The sequence below is a fragment of the Chiloscyllium plagiosum genome, unplaced genomic scaffold (genome assembly GCF_037043375.1).
Source record: "Chiloscyllium plagiosum isolate Xiang-an unplaced genomic scaffold, Cpla_swu_hap1 HiC_scaffold_23, whole genome shotgun sequence".
NCBI lineage: Eukaryota > Metazoa > Chordata > Chondrichthyes > Orectolobiformes > Hemiscylliidae > Chiloscyllium > Chiloscyllium plagiosum.
This window is the reverse complement of record NW_028270161.1, coordinates 58956898-58976398: the sequence shown is the minus strand read 5'-3', so window position 1 is coordinate 58976398 and position 19501 is coordinate 58956898. Positions and strand designations below refer to the sequence as shown.

Here is a 19501-nt window from a genome sequence, read left to right as displayed (position 1 = left end):
AGGAAGGTAGAGGGGAAACGTCAGCGGTAGGTTCTTTACACAGTGTGTGGTGGGTGCGTGGAATGCACTACCAGCAGTGGTAGTAGTCAGATGCACTAGGGACATGTAAGCGATTCTTGAAGAGGTACGTGGATAAAAGTAAAATGAAGGGTATGTAGGTTAGTTTGATCTTCGAGTGGGATAAAACATTGGCACAACATTGAGGGCTGAACGGCCTGTACTGAGCTGTACTGTTCTTTGTTAGGGAGGGAATTCTAGGACTTCAGTTCAGTAACAGTGAAGGAATGGTGATATATTTCCAAATCAGGATGGTGAGTGGCTTGGAGAGGAATTCGCAGGTGCTGATGTTCCCATGTATCTGCTGTGCTTGTCCTTTAAAATGGAAACAGTTGTGGGTTTGGAAGGTACTGTATGACAATCTTTGGATTCTGCAGTGCATCTTGTAGATGGTACACACTGTTGCTTTTGAGCATCGGTGATGGAGGAAGTTTATGACTGCTTTGTCCTGAATGATATCAAGCTTCTTGTGGTTGGAGCTGCGCTCATACAGGCAAGTGGGGAGTATTCCATCACCCCTGACTTGAGCCTTGTAGATTATAGGCAGGCTTTGGGGAGACAGGAGGCAAGTTATTTATTGCAGAATTCCTCACCCTAGACTTGTTCTGTGTTTATGTAGCAAGTTCAGTTGAGTTTCTGGTTAATGGTCCCCGCCAAGGATGTTGATTGTGGGGAATTCAGTGATGGTAACTCTATTGAATGTCAAGGGCTGTTAGTTAGATTTGTTTCTTAGTTGTGATGGTCATAACCTGGCATTTGTGTGGTGTGAATGTACTTGTGATTGAATATTTAAAAGATTCTACTCAAACTATTTCTTCTTTTAAATATAGTCTCTTGCTTAGTTACCTCTCAAACCTTGATATCAGTTTTGAAAAGTGTTGCACTGGAAAAGCACAACAGGTCAGGCAGCATCCAAACAGCAGGAGAGTCGACATTTCGGGCATAACCCCTTCAATAACATTCCTGATTAAGGGCTTATGCCTGAAACGTTGACTCTCCTTGGATGCTGCCTGACCTGCTGTGCTATTCCAGCGCCACACTCTTCAACTCTGACTCTCCAGCAACTGCAGTCTTCACTTTCTCTCAGTCGCTTGATTTCAATGTGCCTGGGAGAAGTCAGTCTTCACACTTCTGAAACCAGTCCATCTGCCATTTAAAGATTTTTATTTCAGATTTCTCTTTGTTCATAGGAACATAACATGAGTAGGCCATTCAGCCCATAGAGCCGGACTTATCATTTAATATGATCAAGGCTGATAGAAATGTTCACTGTCTTTTATCCACTTCATTTCCATAGTCCTTTTCCCCACTGATAATCAAAAATTAATCAATCTCTAAATGTACCCGAATGCCAAGCTTCCATAGTTCTCTGGGGTAGAGAATTACAAAGATTTGCCATTCTCTGAGAAAAGCAAATTCTCCTCATTTTGGTCTTAAATAGCATCTATCATATTTTCAAATTGTGCCTCCTGGTCCTAGATTCTCCAACTGTGGAAGAGCCTTACTTCCGTCTACCCTGTCTATCCCTTTGTTATTTCTATGTTTCAATGGGAGCACTTCTTATTGTTCAAACCTCTAGAGAATACAGGCCCAGTTTACTGAACCTCTTCCCTAAGAACACTAGAACTAGAGCAGGAGAAAGCAATTCAGCCCCTTGAGCCTGCTACACCATTTCATACGATCATGGCTGATCTCCTCTTGTCCTCAGCTCCACTCCTCTGCCTGCTCCTTATAACATTTTAATCTGTTGCTAATTAAAATGTTTCCCTTCTCCTTAAATTTACTGTGTTCTGGTGTTCACCGCACTCTAGAGTACTGAATTCTGCAGGTTTATTATCATTTGAGAGAAATAATTCCACCTCATCTCCGTTTTAAATTTGCCACAAGCTATGACTAGTTCTAGATTGCCCCCACAAAGGGAGATATCCACTTTACACCAACTTTGGTTGGACTGATGCTAAAGGAACTGACAATGTCTGCTGCCCCTTACTGTTTCCTAGTTCCTTCCCGAGCACAATCCATACAACGTTCTTTCAAATTGAGATCCTCCCTGACTAACATACTATCTTATTATCAGAGCTCTGCCACATTTTTTTTCCTTTTTGTCTGTCCTTAAATGTTGAATAATCTTGGTTATTCAGTTCCCACTCCAGGTCACTGTGCAGCCACATTTCTGTAGTAACAATTATATCTTAATGTCATGTTTTGGTATCATTCCACATTTTATAGTGTACTCAATATTGGGCTTTGTTTCTCTTTTTATTTACCCTCTCTTGCATCTTCTCTACCTCCTGTTAACAGCTGAACCCCCTTCAGTTTTCACCTCCCGCCGCAGCAAACTGCTTCAAACGCACCTTTCAGCTAAACTAAATCTTATGATGTGGTGATTGCTGTTCCCTTACTGACACTTGATGCAGTTGATTCCTCTCATTCTTGAGAACCAGGCTCAGCAATGTCTCCTTTTCTCCAAAACCAATTGATCTAGAAAAGTTTTCTAACACACTTCAGAAATGTTCTCCTCTCTGCCCTTTATGCCATTGCTACTCCAGCCTTTACTGAAATAAGTTTCTTTACTGAAGTTTCCCTTTGGAATTGTTGCTGGGTCAAACTCCCTTCCTGACAACATTGTGGGTCTACCTGTAGCACATGGACTACAGCAGCTAAAGGAGGCATCTCAACACCACCTTCCTTAGGGACAGGTTCAGAATGGGCAACACATGTTGATTTTGTCAGCGCCATTTACAGAGAGAACTGCTAACACTAGGCTACCTTAGGAAATGATAAAATTACTTTTTTGTGGCTAAATATTGGAATTATAATCTGTCAGTACTGAACTACTGGATTGTGCTTAGTTTTGATGCACTAGATCTCATTACCTTGGATTAAATCAAGTTCCTTAAGCTTTTTTGTCCATCAGTGTTGGGTAACACTCTATGCTGGCGTGCTCACTGATATTGGTGTAGGATCCTTGATATTGGATGACTAATTTAAGATACTGTAGATTATTCTGTGATGAGTTATAGCTATTTATGAAACTGTGTACCAGAATAAACAGGAGATATTAATATAGTGATATGCATCTGGAACAATCATCTGTGGGCCGAGACTAATGCTCTTCAATATGTGGGTTCAAACCCCACCAGAGAAGTTGGTGGAATTTGAATTCAATGAATTAATTAATCAGGGATGTAAAGCTAGTCTTAATGATGGTGACCCTGAAACTACTATCGATTGTTATAAAAACACATCTGGTTCCATAAAGTCCTCAGGGAAGGAAATCTGGACCAATATATGACTCCAGACCCTCTTCATTGCCTAACCCACAGTGTGGGTCGTTATACTGGTGTGAGTTGGGACATTAACTGCCCACAGTGTGGGAATATTGTTGGCTAGCTCCTATTCCCATTGAGGTTAGGATGCAGACAGAACACCTATTGTTGCACAATTCCTGCTGGAATCACTTGTTCATGAGGGCTGATGAGCCACTGATATCATGGCCAGTTATGGATCTTGTGCTGTAATGCAGACATGAGAGTTTCAAGATAGTCAGAGAGCTGAATGCGAGTGGTGCTTAAGAGGCAGGATTGTGACGGTATGATAACATGGGATCCATCTTGGGGGGCTGGGCAGACTAAGAGGAAATTTGATGAAATTGCAGTTGTTTAAAATCATGAAAGTTTTTTTTGCTCAAGTAAATGAGGAGATTCTCATCTTCAGTGGTCAAGGGAGCAGACTGCAGATGATTGAGAACTAGGGAGAACATGGGGGAAAACATTTATACTTAGTGATTAGTTAGAATTTGGAAAATACTATATGACAGGATGGTGAATTGCAGATTCAATTCAAGTCATAAACAGGCTGTGTGTGGAGTTGAAACCCTTTTGCTCTGGTCACATTGAAAATTGATCTTAATCGTTCTTTACCCTCTACACGGTTCGAAATATTCGAGGACATTAAATGCCAAGAATGAGTAAATAGAGATTTGTGATCATCTGTGGCGCTGACAATCTAAAAATATTGATGTTGAAGACTGTCTTTGAAGAGTTGCTTGGAATAACTGTATCTGTTTGACAAAGATGAGCAGATATATTTTTAACCTAATGCGTTTTGCCTCCTGTAGCCTCCTGTCTCTCCTACGTCCCAGAGAAGGGGACAGTTGGTGCCAGTGGGGACCTTGCTCCTCTTGCCCATCTTGCTCTGGGACTGATTGGTGAAGGCAAAATGTGGTCACCTAAAAGTGGCTGGGCGGATGCTAAATACGTGAGTTCTCTCTTTATTGTACTCAAAGTTAAGGTTGTTAAAATATTTGATAGTTTAATGGCATGAGGATCTGATGTGTACATTAGGACCTACAGCAGCAATACCGGAATTACTATTCTAAAGCAGGGTCACTGGACCTGAAATGTTCTGATTTCTCTCCACAGTTGCTGCCAGACCTGCTGAGATTTTCCAACAATTTCTGTTTTTGTTCTGCAATGATTGAGCCTGACAGAAAGTGAAAGTCCTGTTTCATGTAATTCTGCAAGGCTTGAAGCTATATCCTTGTGTGAATAGCTATGATACAGGATATCTGTATGTCAACAGCACGCACAGCAGATCATACACAAGGCTAAGTGATCCAACAACTAACGGATTAGATCTAAGATCTGCAGTCCTGCCACATCCAGTCGTGAATAGTGGTGGACAATTCAACAACTCAATGGAGGAGGAGCCTCCACAAATATCCCTATCCTCAATGATGGGCAAGGTCCAGCACATTGGTGCAGAAGATAAAGCTGAAGCATTTGCTTCAGCCAGAAGTCCTGAGCAGATGATCCATTTTGACCCCCTCCAATGGTCGCCAGCATTGCAGTTATGTAAGTGTTATAAAGCACAGAAGCAGACTGTTCAGTCCAACTCAACCATGCCAACCAGGTATCCCAAATTGAACTAGTCCCATTTTCCTGCTTTTTGGCCCACATCTCTTTAAATCTTTCCTATTTATGTACCCATCCAGATGCCTTTTAAATATTGAGGATCATTGCCATGGGATCACTTACAGCCATCAACCAGATACATCAGTGTTGCCTTCATGTCTGATCTGCAATACAGCAGCACCAGTAATGCCACACTCCCGGTCTCTTGCCCTGGTTGGCAGCCTTGACTTTTGCATTAAAAGATGCAGCAAAATGAAGACAGGTGCTGTAGCAATAACTACACAAATCACCAGACTACTCCAGTACAGTTACAACACAGTGATACTCACAGCGAAAGGCAAATGGGCCACTATCTCCTGTCCACAAAAAGTAAGACTCTTTTACACTGACCATTTACCACCGCCAATCACCTATTCTCAATCTCATATAGAACATACCAAACCGTACATGGGAACAGGCCCTACAGCCCACCATGTCTGTACGGACCATGATGCCATTCTAAACTTCTCTTGTCTACCTGTAAATTGCCTGTATTCTCTGCCTGTTCATCTGCCTAAATGTCTCTTAAAAATTACTGTAATATCTTCTTTTTCTACCTCCCCTGGCAGCACTTTCCAGGCACCAGCCACCCTCTGTATAATAAAGACTTGTCTCACACATCTCCTTTAAACATTCCCCTCTGGCCTTAAACCTCTGCCCCCTACTACTTAACATTTCCACCCTAGGAAAAAGTCTCTGACTATCCACCCTATCCATGCCCATCACAATTCTATATATTTCTGTCAGGTCATTCCCCAGCCTCGATGCTCTTACAAAAACAATCCAAGTCTGTCCAAACTTACCTTATAGCTAACACATTCCATCCAGGCAACATCCTGATAAACTTTTTGCACCTTCTCCAGAGCCTCCACATCTATCCTATAGTGCACACAATATTCCAAATGTGGCCTAACTAAAGTGTCGTACAGATGCAACATGACTTGTCAACATTTATAATCTGTGCCCTGACTGATGAAGGCAAGCATGCCGTACGTTTTCTTTACCACCTTATTCGTTCGTATTCCCAAGGGTCTTGTCATTTACTGTATTCTTCACTCTTGCATTTGACCTCCTAAATGCATCACCTCACACAAACTCCATTTGCCATTTCTCAGCCCAGCTTTCCAACTGATCTATATTCTGCTTTATCCTCTGATATCCTTCCTCACTATCCACAAATCCATCAATTTTTGCGTCATATGCAACCTTATTAATCAGATCACCTTTACTCATCTAAATCATCTGTATAGTCTGCAATAATTCTGTTCTTGCATGATCCCACGTTATAAGAAAAATGTGTAATAGCAGAACCATCCCAACGATGGGGCCAGAATCATGTTATAGCCAATACATAGAACGTAGAACGGTACAGTACAGTACAGGCCCTTCAGCCTTTGACGTTATGTCAGTCTTCTATCCTACTCTAAGATTAAGCTAACCTACATATCCTTCATTGTACTAACTTCCATGTGGTTATCCAAGAGTCGCTTGCATGTCCCCAATGTATCTGACTGTACTACCATGGCTGGCAGTGCATTCCACGCACCTACCATTCTCAGTAAAGAACCTACCTCTGATATCCGCCCTAAACCTTCCTTCAATTACCTTGATTTGGAGATGCCGGTGCAGGACTGGGGTGGGCAAAGTTTAAAAATCACACAACACTAGGTTGTCAGGTAGTACAACCACCTGATGAAGGAGCAGCGCACCGAAAGCTAGAGCTTCCAGATAAACCTGTTGGACTATAACCTGGTGTTGTGATTTTTAACTCCAACTACTTTAAAAGTATGACCCCTCGTGGTGAACCTTTCCGCCATGCATAAACGTCTCTGGCTATCCGCTCTATCTAAGCTGCTCAACATCTTGTACACCTCTATCAAATCACCGCTCCTCCTTCTTCACTCCAATGAGAAAAGTCCTACCTCCCTCAACCTTCCTTCATATATGCAGTCCATGCAGCATCCTGGTGAATCTCCTCTGCACCCTCTCTAAAACTTCTACATCTTTCCTATAATGAGGTGACCAGGACTGAACACAATATTCCAAGTGTAGTCTAACCAGGACACTCTCGAGCTGCAGCATGACCCCATGGCTCGTAAACTGAATCCCACTGCTAATGAAAGCTAACACACTATACACCCACTATCAAATTGGGTGGCAACTTTGAGGGATCTATGGACATGAACCCCAATATCCTTCTGTTCTTCCACACTGCCAAGAATCCTGCCTTTAACCCTGTAATTCTGCATTCACATTTGACCTTCCAAAGTGATTCAATTCATGCTTTTTCAGGTTGAACTCCATCTGCCACTTGTCAGCCCAGCACTGCGTCCTATCAATGTCCCATTGCAACCTACAACAGCCCTCCACACTATCCACAACTCCACCAACCTTTGTGTCATTGGCAAACTTACTAGCCCATCCTTCCACCACCTCATCCAAGTCATTTATAAAAATCACAAATTGCAGAGGTCCCAAAGCCAATCCCTGTGGAACACCACTGGTCACCAAGCACCAGGCTGAATACTTTCCATTTATCACCACCCTCTGACTTCTGTGGACCAGCCAATTCTGTATCCAGACAGATTTCCCTGTACTCCATGCCTCCTCACTTTCTGAATGAGCCTACCATGGGGAACCTTGTCAAACGCCTTGCTAAACTTCATGTACACCGCATCCACTGCTATACCTTCATCGACATGTTTTGATACATCTTCATAGAATTCAATAAGATTTGTGAGGCATGACCTGCCCCTCTCAGCTGACCATCTCTAATCAAACTGTGGTTTTCCAAGTAATCATAGATCCTGTCTCTCCAAATCCTCTCCAATACTTGCACACCACAGATGTAAGACTGACCTGGTCTGTAATTCCCAAGATTATCCATATTCCCTAATACAGATGAGGAAACTTTTGTGTTTTCCAAATAATGGTCTAAATTCTTCAATCATGTTAGAGCCAATTCGTGTTGAAGAAATGTGCATTATAGCAGAACCGACTCTATATGTTTATTACAAACAACAGAGATCCCAGCATTGATCCTAGTGGAACACCACTGGTCACAGATTTCCAGTCGCAAAACACCCCTCCATATCTAGCCTCAGTCTTCTATGACCGAGACAATTTTGTATCCAACTTGGCAATTCATCATGGATTCCTTGTGACCTAATCTTTTGGACCAGCCTACCATGAGGACCTTGTCAAATGCTTTAGTAAATTCTATGCAGACAACATCCGCTGCCCCACTCTCATCAGTCGTTTTCATTACTTCCTCAAAAAACTCAATCAAATTTGTGAGACAAAGTTTCCTCACATAAAGCCATACTGACAATCCCTAATAAATTCATTCATCTCCAAATATGAGTAAATCCTGTCTTTAAGAATCTTCTCCAATAATTTCCCTACCACTGACGTCAGGCTTACCAACCTATAACTCCCTGGACTATCCCTATTGTTCTTCTTAAACAAAGGAACAACATTGACTATTCTGTAGTCTTCTGGGATCTCCCCTATGGCTAAAGAGCGTACAAAGATCTCTGGCAAGGCCCCAGAAATCTCCCTTGCCTCCTTCAATACTCTAGGATAGATCCCATTGGGCCCTGGGGACTTATCTACCTTAATGTTTCTCAAGGCACTTCTCAAGGGCAACTAGGAATGGGATATAAATGTTGGAAATGCCAGGAATGCTCATGAACAAATAAGGACAAATTTCACCTGGCTCCCTAGTGTAGACTGTTTCCACTTCAGCACTTCACTTCAGTTTAGGTTTGGTGATTTCACTATACCAGCATTCTGTAGCTTGAACCCCTCCCAATCTTCTCCATTACTGAGTGCCTACCTGGTAAACCCAATTTCTTTCATTCCAAACCCATTGTCTCTCCATCAGCAAAAAAAAATTCCTGAACTCTTCATGTACAATATCTTTGGTATTCTTACTCACTGCCACTGCTACTGATGAAGTGTGCTGTGCTTGTCACTTCATTATGATTGGTTTCTCATGGCCATTAAAGTGGTGGTGGGAGAGAATGTATCAGGCAGACCTGGTGACATTTTAACTGCCCAAACCTCACCACCACCACCACCACCTCCCCAAACAGGAGGTCAAAGTTAAAATCACTGCTCAGATCTCTGCAAATAATGGCCAAAATTAATCCTGATCCAGGACATTTGTGACAGTTCCAGACTAATTGAATTGACAATCAAGCTGGCCTCGATTCTCTTAAACAAAATTCTAATTTTTGAGTTCAGATTTGACCTCTTAGGTAGGGCCCTTTTGTAACTGAGATGGCCTGAAGAAAATGAAACCATTCTCTATCTCTGCAATGCCTTCAGCTTGTGTGCCTCAAACTGACTTGCAATGAATCCTATTTTGGGAAGGTATTCAGCCTGGCTTCTCTGCAGATTGGTGTATGGTGTAGATTTAAGGCATTAAAGTGCTGACTTGAATTGACAGCAGTATTGTGTGAAACATTCCTCAAGTGTGTACTCTTTGGAACATCCTGTTCAAGGTCTCGCTTGGAAATGTCTGCCATAATAATGGAATCTCTTCTCTTTAGGTTTTACAAGCACATGGGCTGAAACCTGTTTCACTGAAACCAAAAGAGGTAATTCTGAAGTTTGTATTTCTGACTGCTGCCTTTCTCTAGAACTGGCACTAATCTCCTGAGGAGCATTTCTGGTGGGCAAAAAGTCTTCCCACCCTCCCTCCTTAAATTTCTGCCTTCTACCTCCATCCCTTTCCCTACCTATGCCATTGGTGCCTATGTGGACCATGACTTGGGGCTGCTCCCTCTTCCCCTTAAGGGTCCCGAAAACACGATTTGAGACATCATGGACCCTGGCACCTAGGAAGCAGCGCACCAACCACAAATCTCTCTCGTTCCCACAGAATTTCCTATTTGTCCCTCTAACTTTGGAGTCCCCAGTGATTAATGCTCTACCCCTCTCATCGCTTCCCTTCTGAGCAACAGGGGCAGACTCTGTGCCAGAGACCTGTACCCCCCATGGCTTACCCCTAGTAAGTCGTGCCCACAACAGGATCCAAAATGGTATACTTGTTATTGAGGGGAACGGCTACAGAGGATCCCTGCACTGTCTGTTCCCTTTCCATCCCTTGACTGTAACCCACCCACCTTTCTCCAGTATCTTGAGGTGGGATGACCTCCCTGTAACTCCTCTTAATTATTCCCTCAGCCTCCCAAATGATCTGAACTTTCTCCAGCTCCAACTCCCTAAAGCGAGTTTAGAGCTCGGACAAAGAGTTGTTATCTCTGGTTTGTTACCCGTGCCATGTGCTAGCAAGGTGAGGAATAGGGAGAGAGAGGAGTTGACCACGTGGCTACAGGGGTGGTGCAGGAGGGAGGGATTCAAATACCTGGATAATTGGGGCACATTCTCGGGTAGGTGGGACCTCTACAAATGGGATGGTCTACACTGAGCCAGAGGGGTACAAATAACTTGTGGGGGAAATTTGCTAATGCTCTTTGGAAGAGTTTAAACTAATTCAGCAGGGGGCTGGGAACCTGAGCTGGGCGGCACGGTGGCACAGTGGTTAGCACTGCTGCCTCGCAGCGCCAGAGACCCGGGTTCAATTCCCGACTCAGGCGACTGACTGTGTGGAGTTTGCACGTTCTCCCCATGTCTGCGTGGGTTTCCTCCGGGTGCTCCGGTTTCCTCCCACAGTCCAAAGATGTGCAGGTCAGGTGAATTGGCCATGCTAAATTGCCCCTAGTGTTAGGTATAGGGGTAAATGTAGGGGTATGGGTGGGTTGCGCTTCGGCGGGTCGGTGTGGACTTGTTGGGCCGAAGGGCCTGTTTCCATACTGTAATGTAATCTAATCTAATCTAGCTCCAGTGTACTGCAGGTTGAGAGTAGTGAGGACATAAATAAGGTTTTAAAGTCGCAAGATTGAATGCAGGCAGGAAGGTGGTTTGACGTGTCTGCTTCAATGCCAGAAGCAGCCAGAATAAGGTGGGAGAACATGCAGCAATGGGTTGGTACCTGGAACTTCGATGTTGTGGCCATTTTGGAGACCTGGATAGTGCAAGGACTGGAATGGTTGTTGCAAGTTCTGGGGTTTAAATGTTTCAGTAAGAACAAGGAAGGGGGTAAAAGTCTTACACTGAAAAACTGAAGCGACTGGGCTTGTATACCCTTGAGTTTAGAAGACTGAGAGGGGATCTGATTGAGACGTATAAGATTATGAAAGGATTGGACACTCTGGCAGCAGGAAACATGTTTCCGCTGATGGGTGAGTGCCGAACCAGAGGACACAGTTTAAAAATACAGGATAGACCATTTAGGACAGAGATGAGGAGAAACTTCTTCACCCAGAGAGTGGTGGTTGTGTGGAATGCTCTGCCCCAGAGGAGTGGAGGCCCAGTCTCTGGATTCATTTAAGAAAGAGTTGGATAGAGCTCTCAAAGATGGTGGAATCAAGGGTTATGGAGATAAGGCAGGAACAGGATACTGATTAGGAATGATCAGCCATGATCATATTGAATGGCGGTGCAGGCCCGAAGGGCTGAATGGCCTACTCCTGCACCTATTGTCTAAGAAGGGGAAGTATGGCATTGTTAGTCAGGACAGTATTAAGGTGGCAGAAAGGTCATTTGATGAGGACTTGTCTACTGAGGTAGTATGGACTGAGATTAGAAACAGGAAAGAAGAGGTCACCCTGTTGGGAGTTTTCTATAGGCCTCTAAAAAGCTCCAGAGATGTAGAGGGAAGGATTGCAAAGATGATTCTGGAGAGGAGCGAGTGTAACAGGGTAGTTGTTATTGGGATCTTTAACTTTCCAAATATTGACTGGAAACGCTACAGTTTGAGTACTTTAGAGGATCCGTTTTTGTCTGATATGTGCAGGAGGGCTTCCTGACACAGTATGTAGATAGGCCAAGAGGCAAGGCCTCATTGGATTTGGCATTGGGTAATGAACCAGGCAGGTCTTAGATTTGGAGGTAGGTGAGCACTTTGGTGATAGTGACCACAATTTGGTTAAGTTTTCTTCAGTGAAGGAAAGGGATAGGTATATACTGCAGGGCAAGAGTTATAGCTGGGAGAAAGGCAATTATGATGCGATTAGGCAAGATTTAGGATGCATAGGATGGGGAAGGAAACTGCAGGGGATGGGCACAATTGAAATGTGGAGCTTGTTCAAGGAACAGTTACTGCGTGTCCTTGATAAGTATGTACCTGTCAGACAGGGAGGAAGCGGTCGAGCGAGGGAACCATGGTTTACGTAAAGATGAGATGTGAAGGCTCAGGGCGCTTGAGAGTTAAAAGTTAGCCAGGAAGGACCTAAAGAGAGAGCTAAGAAGAGCCAGGACGGGACATGAGAAGTCTTTAGCAGGTAGAATCAAGAAAAACCTTAAAATTTTCTATCAGTATGTCAGGAACAAAAAAATGACTGGGTTAAGATTAAGTCCAGTCAAGGATAGTAGTGGGAGGTTGTGCGTGGAGTCGGAAGAGACAGAAGAAGAGCTAAATGAATATTTTTCGTCAGTATTCACGGGAAAAAGACAAAGTTGTTGAGGAGAATAATGAGATACAAGCCATTAGACTAGAATGAAACTGATGTTCACAAGGAAGAGGTATTAACAATTCTGGAAAGTGTGGAAATAGATAAGTCCCCTGGGCCAGATGGGACTTATCCTTGGAATCTTTGGAATGCTAGGGAGGAGATTGTAGAGCCTTTGGCTTTGATATTTATGTTGTCATTGTCTACAGGAATAGTGCCAGAAGACTGGAGGATAGAAAATGTTGTCCTCTTATTCAAGAAGGGGAGTAGACATAATCCTGGTAATTATTGAACCACTGAGCATGCCTTCTGTTGTGGATAAAGTGTTGAAAAGGATTATAAGAAATAGGTTTTATAATCATCTAGAAAGGAATACGTTGATTGGGGATAGTCAACACGATTTTGTGAAGGGTAGGTCGTGCCTCACAAACCTTAGAGTTCTTTGAGATGGTGACCAAATGGTTGGATGAGGGTAATGTGGTTGATGTTGTGTATATGGATTTCAGTAAAGCATTTGATAAGGGTTCCCCATAGTAAGCTATTTGCACAAAATACGGAGACATGGGATTGACGGTGATTTAGCAGTTTGGATCATAAATTGGCTAGTTGTAAGAAGACAGAGGTGGTGGTTGATGGGAAATGTTCATCCTGGAGTACTGCAAGGATCTGTTTTGGAGTCACTGCAGTTTGTCATTTTTATAAATGACCTGGATGAGTCGAAGGATGGGTTAGTAAATTTGCAGATGACACTAAGGTTGGTACAGTTGTGGATAGTGCCGAAGGATGTTGTAGGTTACAGAGGGATATGGATAAGCTGCAGAGCTGGGCTGAGAGGTGGCAAATGGAGTTTAATGTGGAAAAGTGTGAGGTGATTCACTTTGGAAGGAGTAACAGGAATAGAGAGTACTGGGCTAAAGTTATGATCCTTGATGGTGCGGATGAGCAGAGAGATCTTTGTGTCCATTAACATAGATCCCTGAGAGTTCCCATCCAGGTTGATAGGTTTATTAAGAGGGTGTAATGTGTGTTAGCTTTTATTGGTAGAGGGACTGAGTTTCGGAGCCATGAGGTTATGTTGCAGCTGTACAAAACTCTGATGCAGCCACACTTGGAGAATTGCATACAGTTCTGGTTGCTGCATTATAGGAAGAATGTGGAAGCATTGGAAAGGTTGCCTGGGATGGAGGGAAGGTCTTATGAGGAAAGGCTGAGGGACTTGAGGCTGCTTTTGTTAGTGAGAAGAAGGTTGAAAGGTGATTTGAGAGACATACAAGATGATCAGAGGAATAGGTAGGGTGGACAGTGAGAGCCTTTTTCCTCAGATAGTGATGGCCAACCTGAGGGGACATAGCTCTAAATTGAGGGGTGATAGATATAGGACAGGTGTAAGAGTTAGGTTCTTTACTCAGAATAGTAAAGGCATAGAACGGCCTGCCTGCAACAGTCGTAGACTCACCAACTTTAAGGGCATTTAAATGGTTGTTGGATAAACATAAGGATTATAATGAAATAGTGGAGGATAGATGGGCTTAGATTGGTTTCACAGGTTAGCACAATATTGAGGGCCAAAGGGCCTGTACTGCGCTGTGATGTTCTATGTTCTAAGTCTTATCTGATCAATCAATGCTTGCTTCAAGGAGGAATCTGCATTTAGATGCAAAGCATTTCATAATATCAAGGCATTCCCAAAATGTTTTACAGCCAGTGAAGTACTTTTGAAATGTCATCACCAATGTATTATGGGTAACTCAGCAATCAGTTTGCATACAGCAAACTCCCAGTATCACTAATGTGTGAATAATATTGATTGAGGAGTAGGTGTTTAGTGAGAATTTTACATTCACATAAGAGGGCAGGTGGAGTCTTGATTTAACACCTCCAATGCTGCCACACTCTTTCAATAATGCACTGGGAGTGATTTTCAGCCTGGAATCTGTCCTCCACTCACTGGAGGAGAGCTTGACCCTACAATTCTGAGGTAAGAGCTTTGCCAAGTGCTACAAATTACCCACTAAATGTTTTCAACACCATAAGAGGTTTCAAGAGAGCAAACAAAGAAAAACAAACCGTGTTCCCACTGCTGGGTTAGTCAGTAACCAGAGATCAATTTAGATGGGGTAGGAGTGGAAATATTTTCACTCCTAGTTGACATGGTTTGGGATGCTTCATTTGACAGTGGAATGAAACAGATTCCAAACTTCGCTCAAGGATGAGGAGACTACAGACAAAATGTCGGGGGATTTAAATAAGTACTGCTTTCCTCTTAGAAGCTTGGAGCAGAAGTAGGCCATTCAGCCCTTCAAGCATGCTTTACCTATCAATATGTTCATGGCTGATCACCCAATTCAGTCTCCTAATCCTGCTTTCTCCCCATATCCTTTGATCCTCTTAGTCCTGAGAACTATATCTAATTCTTCCTTGAAAACATTGTGTTTTGGCGTCAACACTTTCTATGATAGAGAATTCTAAAGGCTCACCATTTTTTAGGAGAAAAGGCAGCATGGTGGCTCAGTGGTTAGCACTGTTGCCTCACAGCATCAGGGAACCAGGTTCAATTCCTGCCTTGGGCAACTGTCTGTGTGGAGTTTGCACATTCTCCCCGTGTTTGTGTGGGTTTCCTCCGGATGCTCCGGTTTCCTCCCACAATCCAAAACATGTACAGGTTAGGTGAATTGGCCATGCTAAATTGCCCATAGTCAGGGTAGGTACAGGGTAGGGGAATGGATCTGGGTGCATTACTCTTAGGAGGGTCGGTGTGGACTTGTTTGGCCGAAGGGCCTGTTTCCATACTGTAGGCAATTTTTAATAAGAAAAAAGAAATTTCTCCTCACCTTAGTCCTAAATGGATTACCCTGATCCCAAGACTGTGACCCCTGGTTCTGGACACCCCAATCTGCAGGATCACCCTTCCTGTGTTCACCCCTGTCTTTACCACAAGCTGGTAAATCCACTCTCTTCTAACTCAAAAGATGCTTCCAACTCCGCCACAGTTAGCACTACAGGTTTATTTGGAGGCACTAGCTTTCGGAGCGCTGCTCCTTTATCAGGTGGTTGTAGAGAATAAGATTGTAAGGCACAGAATTCATTGCAAACGTTTACAGTGCAATGTAACTGAAATTATATATTGAAAAAGACCTGGATTGTTTGTTAAGTCACTCATCTTTTAGAATGACCATGTTGGTTTCAGTTCTTTCATATGTAAATTGCAAGGCTTTTTGTAAAAGTTACATTCTCGAGTGAGGTATCATGTTGGCTCAGATAATGTATTGAAGGTGTGAGTTTCTCTGTGTGAGGCTGTCTGTGCCACAATGGTCAGACTGATTCTAATCTTAAAAAATGGATTTACAGCATCTTAAGTGGATTCATGCAGTTTTTGAGCAAAGTAAAATGTAATTCTCCAAGTACAAATTCACCCACAAACGAGGAGTGAGTGTCAGGACTGTTCCCTCTTCACTATGTTTTGAACATTCGGAGCCCCCCAGCAGCAGTGACATTTGCAGCACTCCCACTGCCTTGCACCCAATGATACTGACAGAGGGAGAGCACTTTGCGGTTGGGGAAGGAATATGAGGATTGATATTTCCTTCTTATTCCACCAAACCCTATAGCTGAAGGAATGCCTGTCTGCAACAACATTGAATCTGGGCGCTTTCTCTCACTGATCGGTCACTGAACTGTGCACAGAGCTAGTTTCTTGGCATTGCTATTGAAACGCTGTAGGGAGTTAGTTGAATATTGGCAGCTATGGCACTCTTCCCATCCCATACCCACCGTGACATTGATTTTCTCACTGTCTCACTCTAACTCACTCTTGCTAACTCACTCTTGCAAGCTCACTCGCGCTCTGTGGGTGCCAAGCTGCAAATGGCCGGATTTGCGATGAGGGCATTAATGGATCAGCCCTTCTCCTTTTTCTTGCATTTCCATCTGCGAGGTTTTGTCAGAATGTTTCACTGTTGATCTCTAACAAGGACAGGACATCCCAGGCAAACACATTCTCAAGTGTCGCTTGTTGCTGAAGCTCAGATTAAGCTGGGTTGACCTATGTGTTGTGCAAATATTGCCTGCAGTTGAAGGCTGTTTCTGTAAACCATTGACCTGTTCGGTATATGAGTGACAAAGAAACCAAAAAACTGAAGAGCGGGGGCTCACTGTACTTGCAAAAACACTTTTCAAACCTTAGGAGCAATGTTTTATTAATTCAAAGAATTATGAACTTATTAGTACTTGGCCTGACTAACATCTGGGGGCTAGTGCCTACACTGGGAGAACTGTCTCGCAAACTAGTCAAGCAACAGTCTGACAATCATACTCTGAGTCATATCTTCTAGAAAATGTACCAGACACTACCATCACCATTCATGGATATGTCCTGTTCCACTGGCGGATAGACCCAGTAGAGGTAGCTGCACAGTGCTATACCATCAAGAAGGAGTTGCCCTGGGAGTCTTCAATATTGACACTCCAGACCCCATGAAGTCTCATCTTCAAGATAAACATGGGCATAGAAACTTCCTGATTACTGTGTGCTGTCCTCCCTCAGCTAATGAATCAGTATTCCTCCATATTGATTTGATTTATTGTCATGTGCATTTAAGTACAGTAAAAATCCCTATTTGTCAGCACTACAGGAAGATCATAGTAATCAAGGACGTACAGATCATAAGGTGAAAAAGAACTTGGACAGAGTAAGGCATACAGGTTACAACACAAAAGATGCATGCGAGACAAAATCAGCATTAACAAGACCAGCATTATTTCAAGTTAGAGAATACATTCACCAGTCCAATAGGCAGGTAAGAAGCTCTTCTTGAACCTGCTTGTGCATATGTTCAAGCTTCTGTATCTTCTGCCTGATGCAAGAGGTTGTAGGAGAGCATTACTGGGGTGGGATGGGTCTTTTGATGTAGGAGCCTTTCTGTGGCAATGAGACATGTAAATAGAGTTCATGGATGGGAGGCTGGCTTCCATGATAGTCTGGGCTGTGCACATCACTTTCTGTAGTTTCTTACTGGGCAGAGCAAGTACCATACCTGGCTGTTATGCACCCATGCTTTCTATGGTGCGTTGGTAAATGTTGGTGAGGGTCCTTACAGACATGCCACATTTCCTGAGCTACCTGAGGAAGAAGATGCGATGCAGTGCCTTCTTGACCATTGCATCTGTGAGCAAAGCCCAGGGTAGGTTGTTTGTATCACACTCCTGGGAGCTTAATGCTCTCACACCCCCCCCCGCCACCCACTCCATTGATTTAGATGGGGGCATGATCTCCTTTCTAAAGTCAGTGATCAGTTCTTTAGTTTTGCTGACATTGAGAAAGAGATTGTTATCATTGCACTACATCACCAAGCTCTTTATCTGTTGAACAACACTTGGAGGAAGCATTGAGGGTGGCAAGGGCACATGTACTCTGGGGGTTTCAATGTCCACCACGAACAGTGGCTTGGCAGCAGCACTACTGATTGAGCTTGTTGGGTCCTAAAGAATGTAGCTGCCAGGCTGGGTCTGCAGTAGGTAGTGAAGGAACCAACAAGAGGAAAAACATACTTAACCTTATTCTTACCAATCTGCTAGTAGCAGATATATTTGCCTATGACCATATTGGTAAGAGTGACTACGGCACAGTCCTTGTGGAGACGAAGTCCTACCTTCACATTGAGAATGCCTTCTATCACGTTGTCGTAGAATCACTACAATGTGGAAACAGGCCATTCATTCCTATAAATCCACACCGACCCTCCAAAGAGTAATCCACCCAGACCCATTCCCCGATACTCTACATTTACTTCTAACTAATGCACCTTACTTACACAGTCCTGAACGCTATTGGCAATTTTAGCATAGCAAATTCACCTACCCTACGCATCTTTGGATTGTGAGAGGAGGCTGGAGCACCTGGAGGGAGAATGTGCAGACAGTCGCCCGAGTCTGGAATCGAACCCGGGTCCCTGGCGCTGTGGGGCAGCAGGGCTAACCACTGAGCCACCGTGCTGCCCATATTGTGTGGTATTATCACAGTGTAAGTGGGACAGACTTTGAACAGATCCATCAATTCAAGACTCCGCATCCATGAGGTATTGTGGGCCATCAACAGCAGCAGAATTGTACTCCACAATGTGCAACCTTGTGGACTGGCATATCCCCCACTCAACCATTACCACTAAGCCAGGGATCAAACCTAGTTCAATAGAGTGTGCAGGAGTTGCACCAAGTCAGGACGGTGATGGAATACTCCCCACTTGCTTGGATGGATGCAGCTCGAACACTCAAGGCTTGACACTATCCAGGACAAAGCTACCCGACTGATTAGCACCACCTCCACAAGCATCCACTCCCTCCTCCACTGAGGCTCAGCAACAGAAGTGTGTACTATCTACAAGATGCACTGCAAAAATTCATCAAAGATCATCAGACAGTGCTTTCCAAACCCATAGGTGACAGTGAGATCTGCAGATACTGGAGATCACGTTGAGAGTGTGTTGCTGGAAAAGCAAGCAGCATCCGAGGACCAGGAAAATTAACATTTCGGGCCGGAGCCCTTCACCAGGAATCTTGAAAAGCTCTAGCCCGACAAGTCAATTTTCCTGCTCCTTGGATGCTGCCTGATCTGCTGTGCTTTTCCAGCAACATTCTCTCAACCTTCCAAACTCATGACCACTTCCATCAAGAAGGCAGGGGTAATGGATGTAAGTTCTCCTCCTAAGCCACTCACCACCCTGACTTAGAAGTATATTGTTGTTCCCCTTCTTAAGGGCAACTAGAGATGGACAATGAATAGTTAGCCTTTCTAGTGATACCAACATCTCAAGAAAGAATGTGAATAGATTGACTTTGGCCCAGAGTGGAAAACAAGTGGTTATGAATCCGCAGATCATTTTACATCCCTCCCACTGGTTTCAGTGGAACGTAGGAATGAAAGAAGGCCATTCAGTCCCTCAAGTGTGTCACACCATTCAATTAGATCATGAG

General features: G+C 43.7%; 1 protein-coding gene across 3 annotated transcripts in view; it reads left to right on the top strand.

Annotated features, from left to right (window-relative positions):
• Positions 1 to 19501, top strand: part of hal (histidine ammonia-lyase) — a 65237-nt gene that overhangs the window by 14229 nt on the left and 31507 nt on the right. For all 3 annotated transcript variants that reach the window (XM_087999726.1, XM_087999725.1, XM_087999724.1), the window contains 2 exons: positions 4178 to 4317; positions 9569 to 9616. In XM_087999726.1, coding sequence (XP_087855852.1) covers positions 4178 to 4317; positions 9569 to 9616 — 188 coding nt within the window. The remainder of the gene's footprint in view (positions 1 to 4177; positions 4318 to 9568; positions 9617 to 19501) is intronic.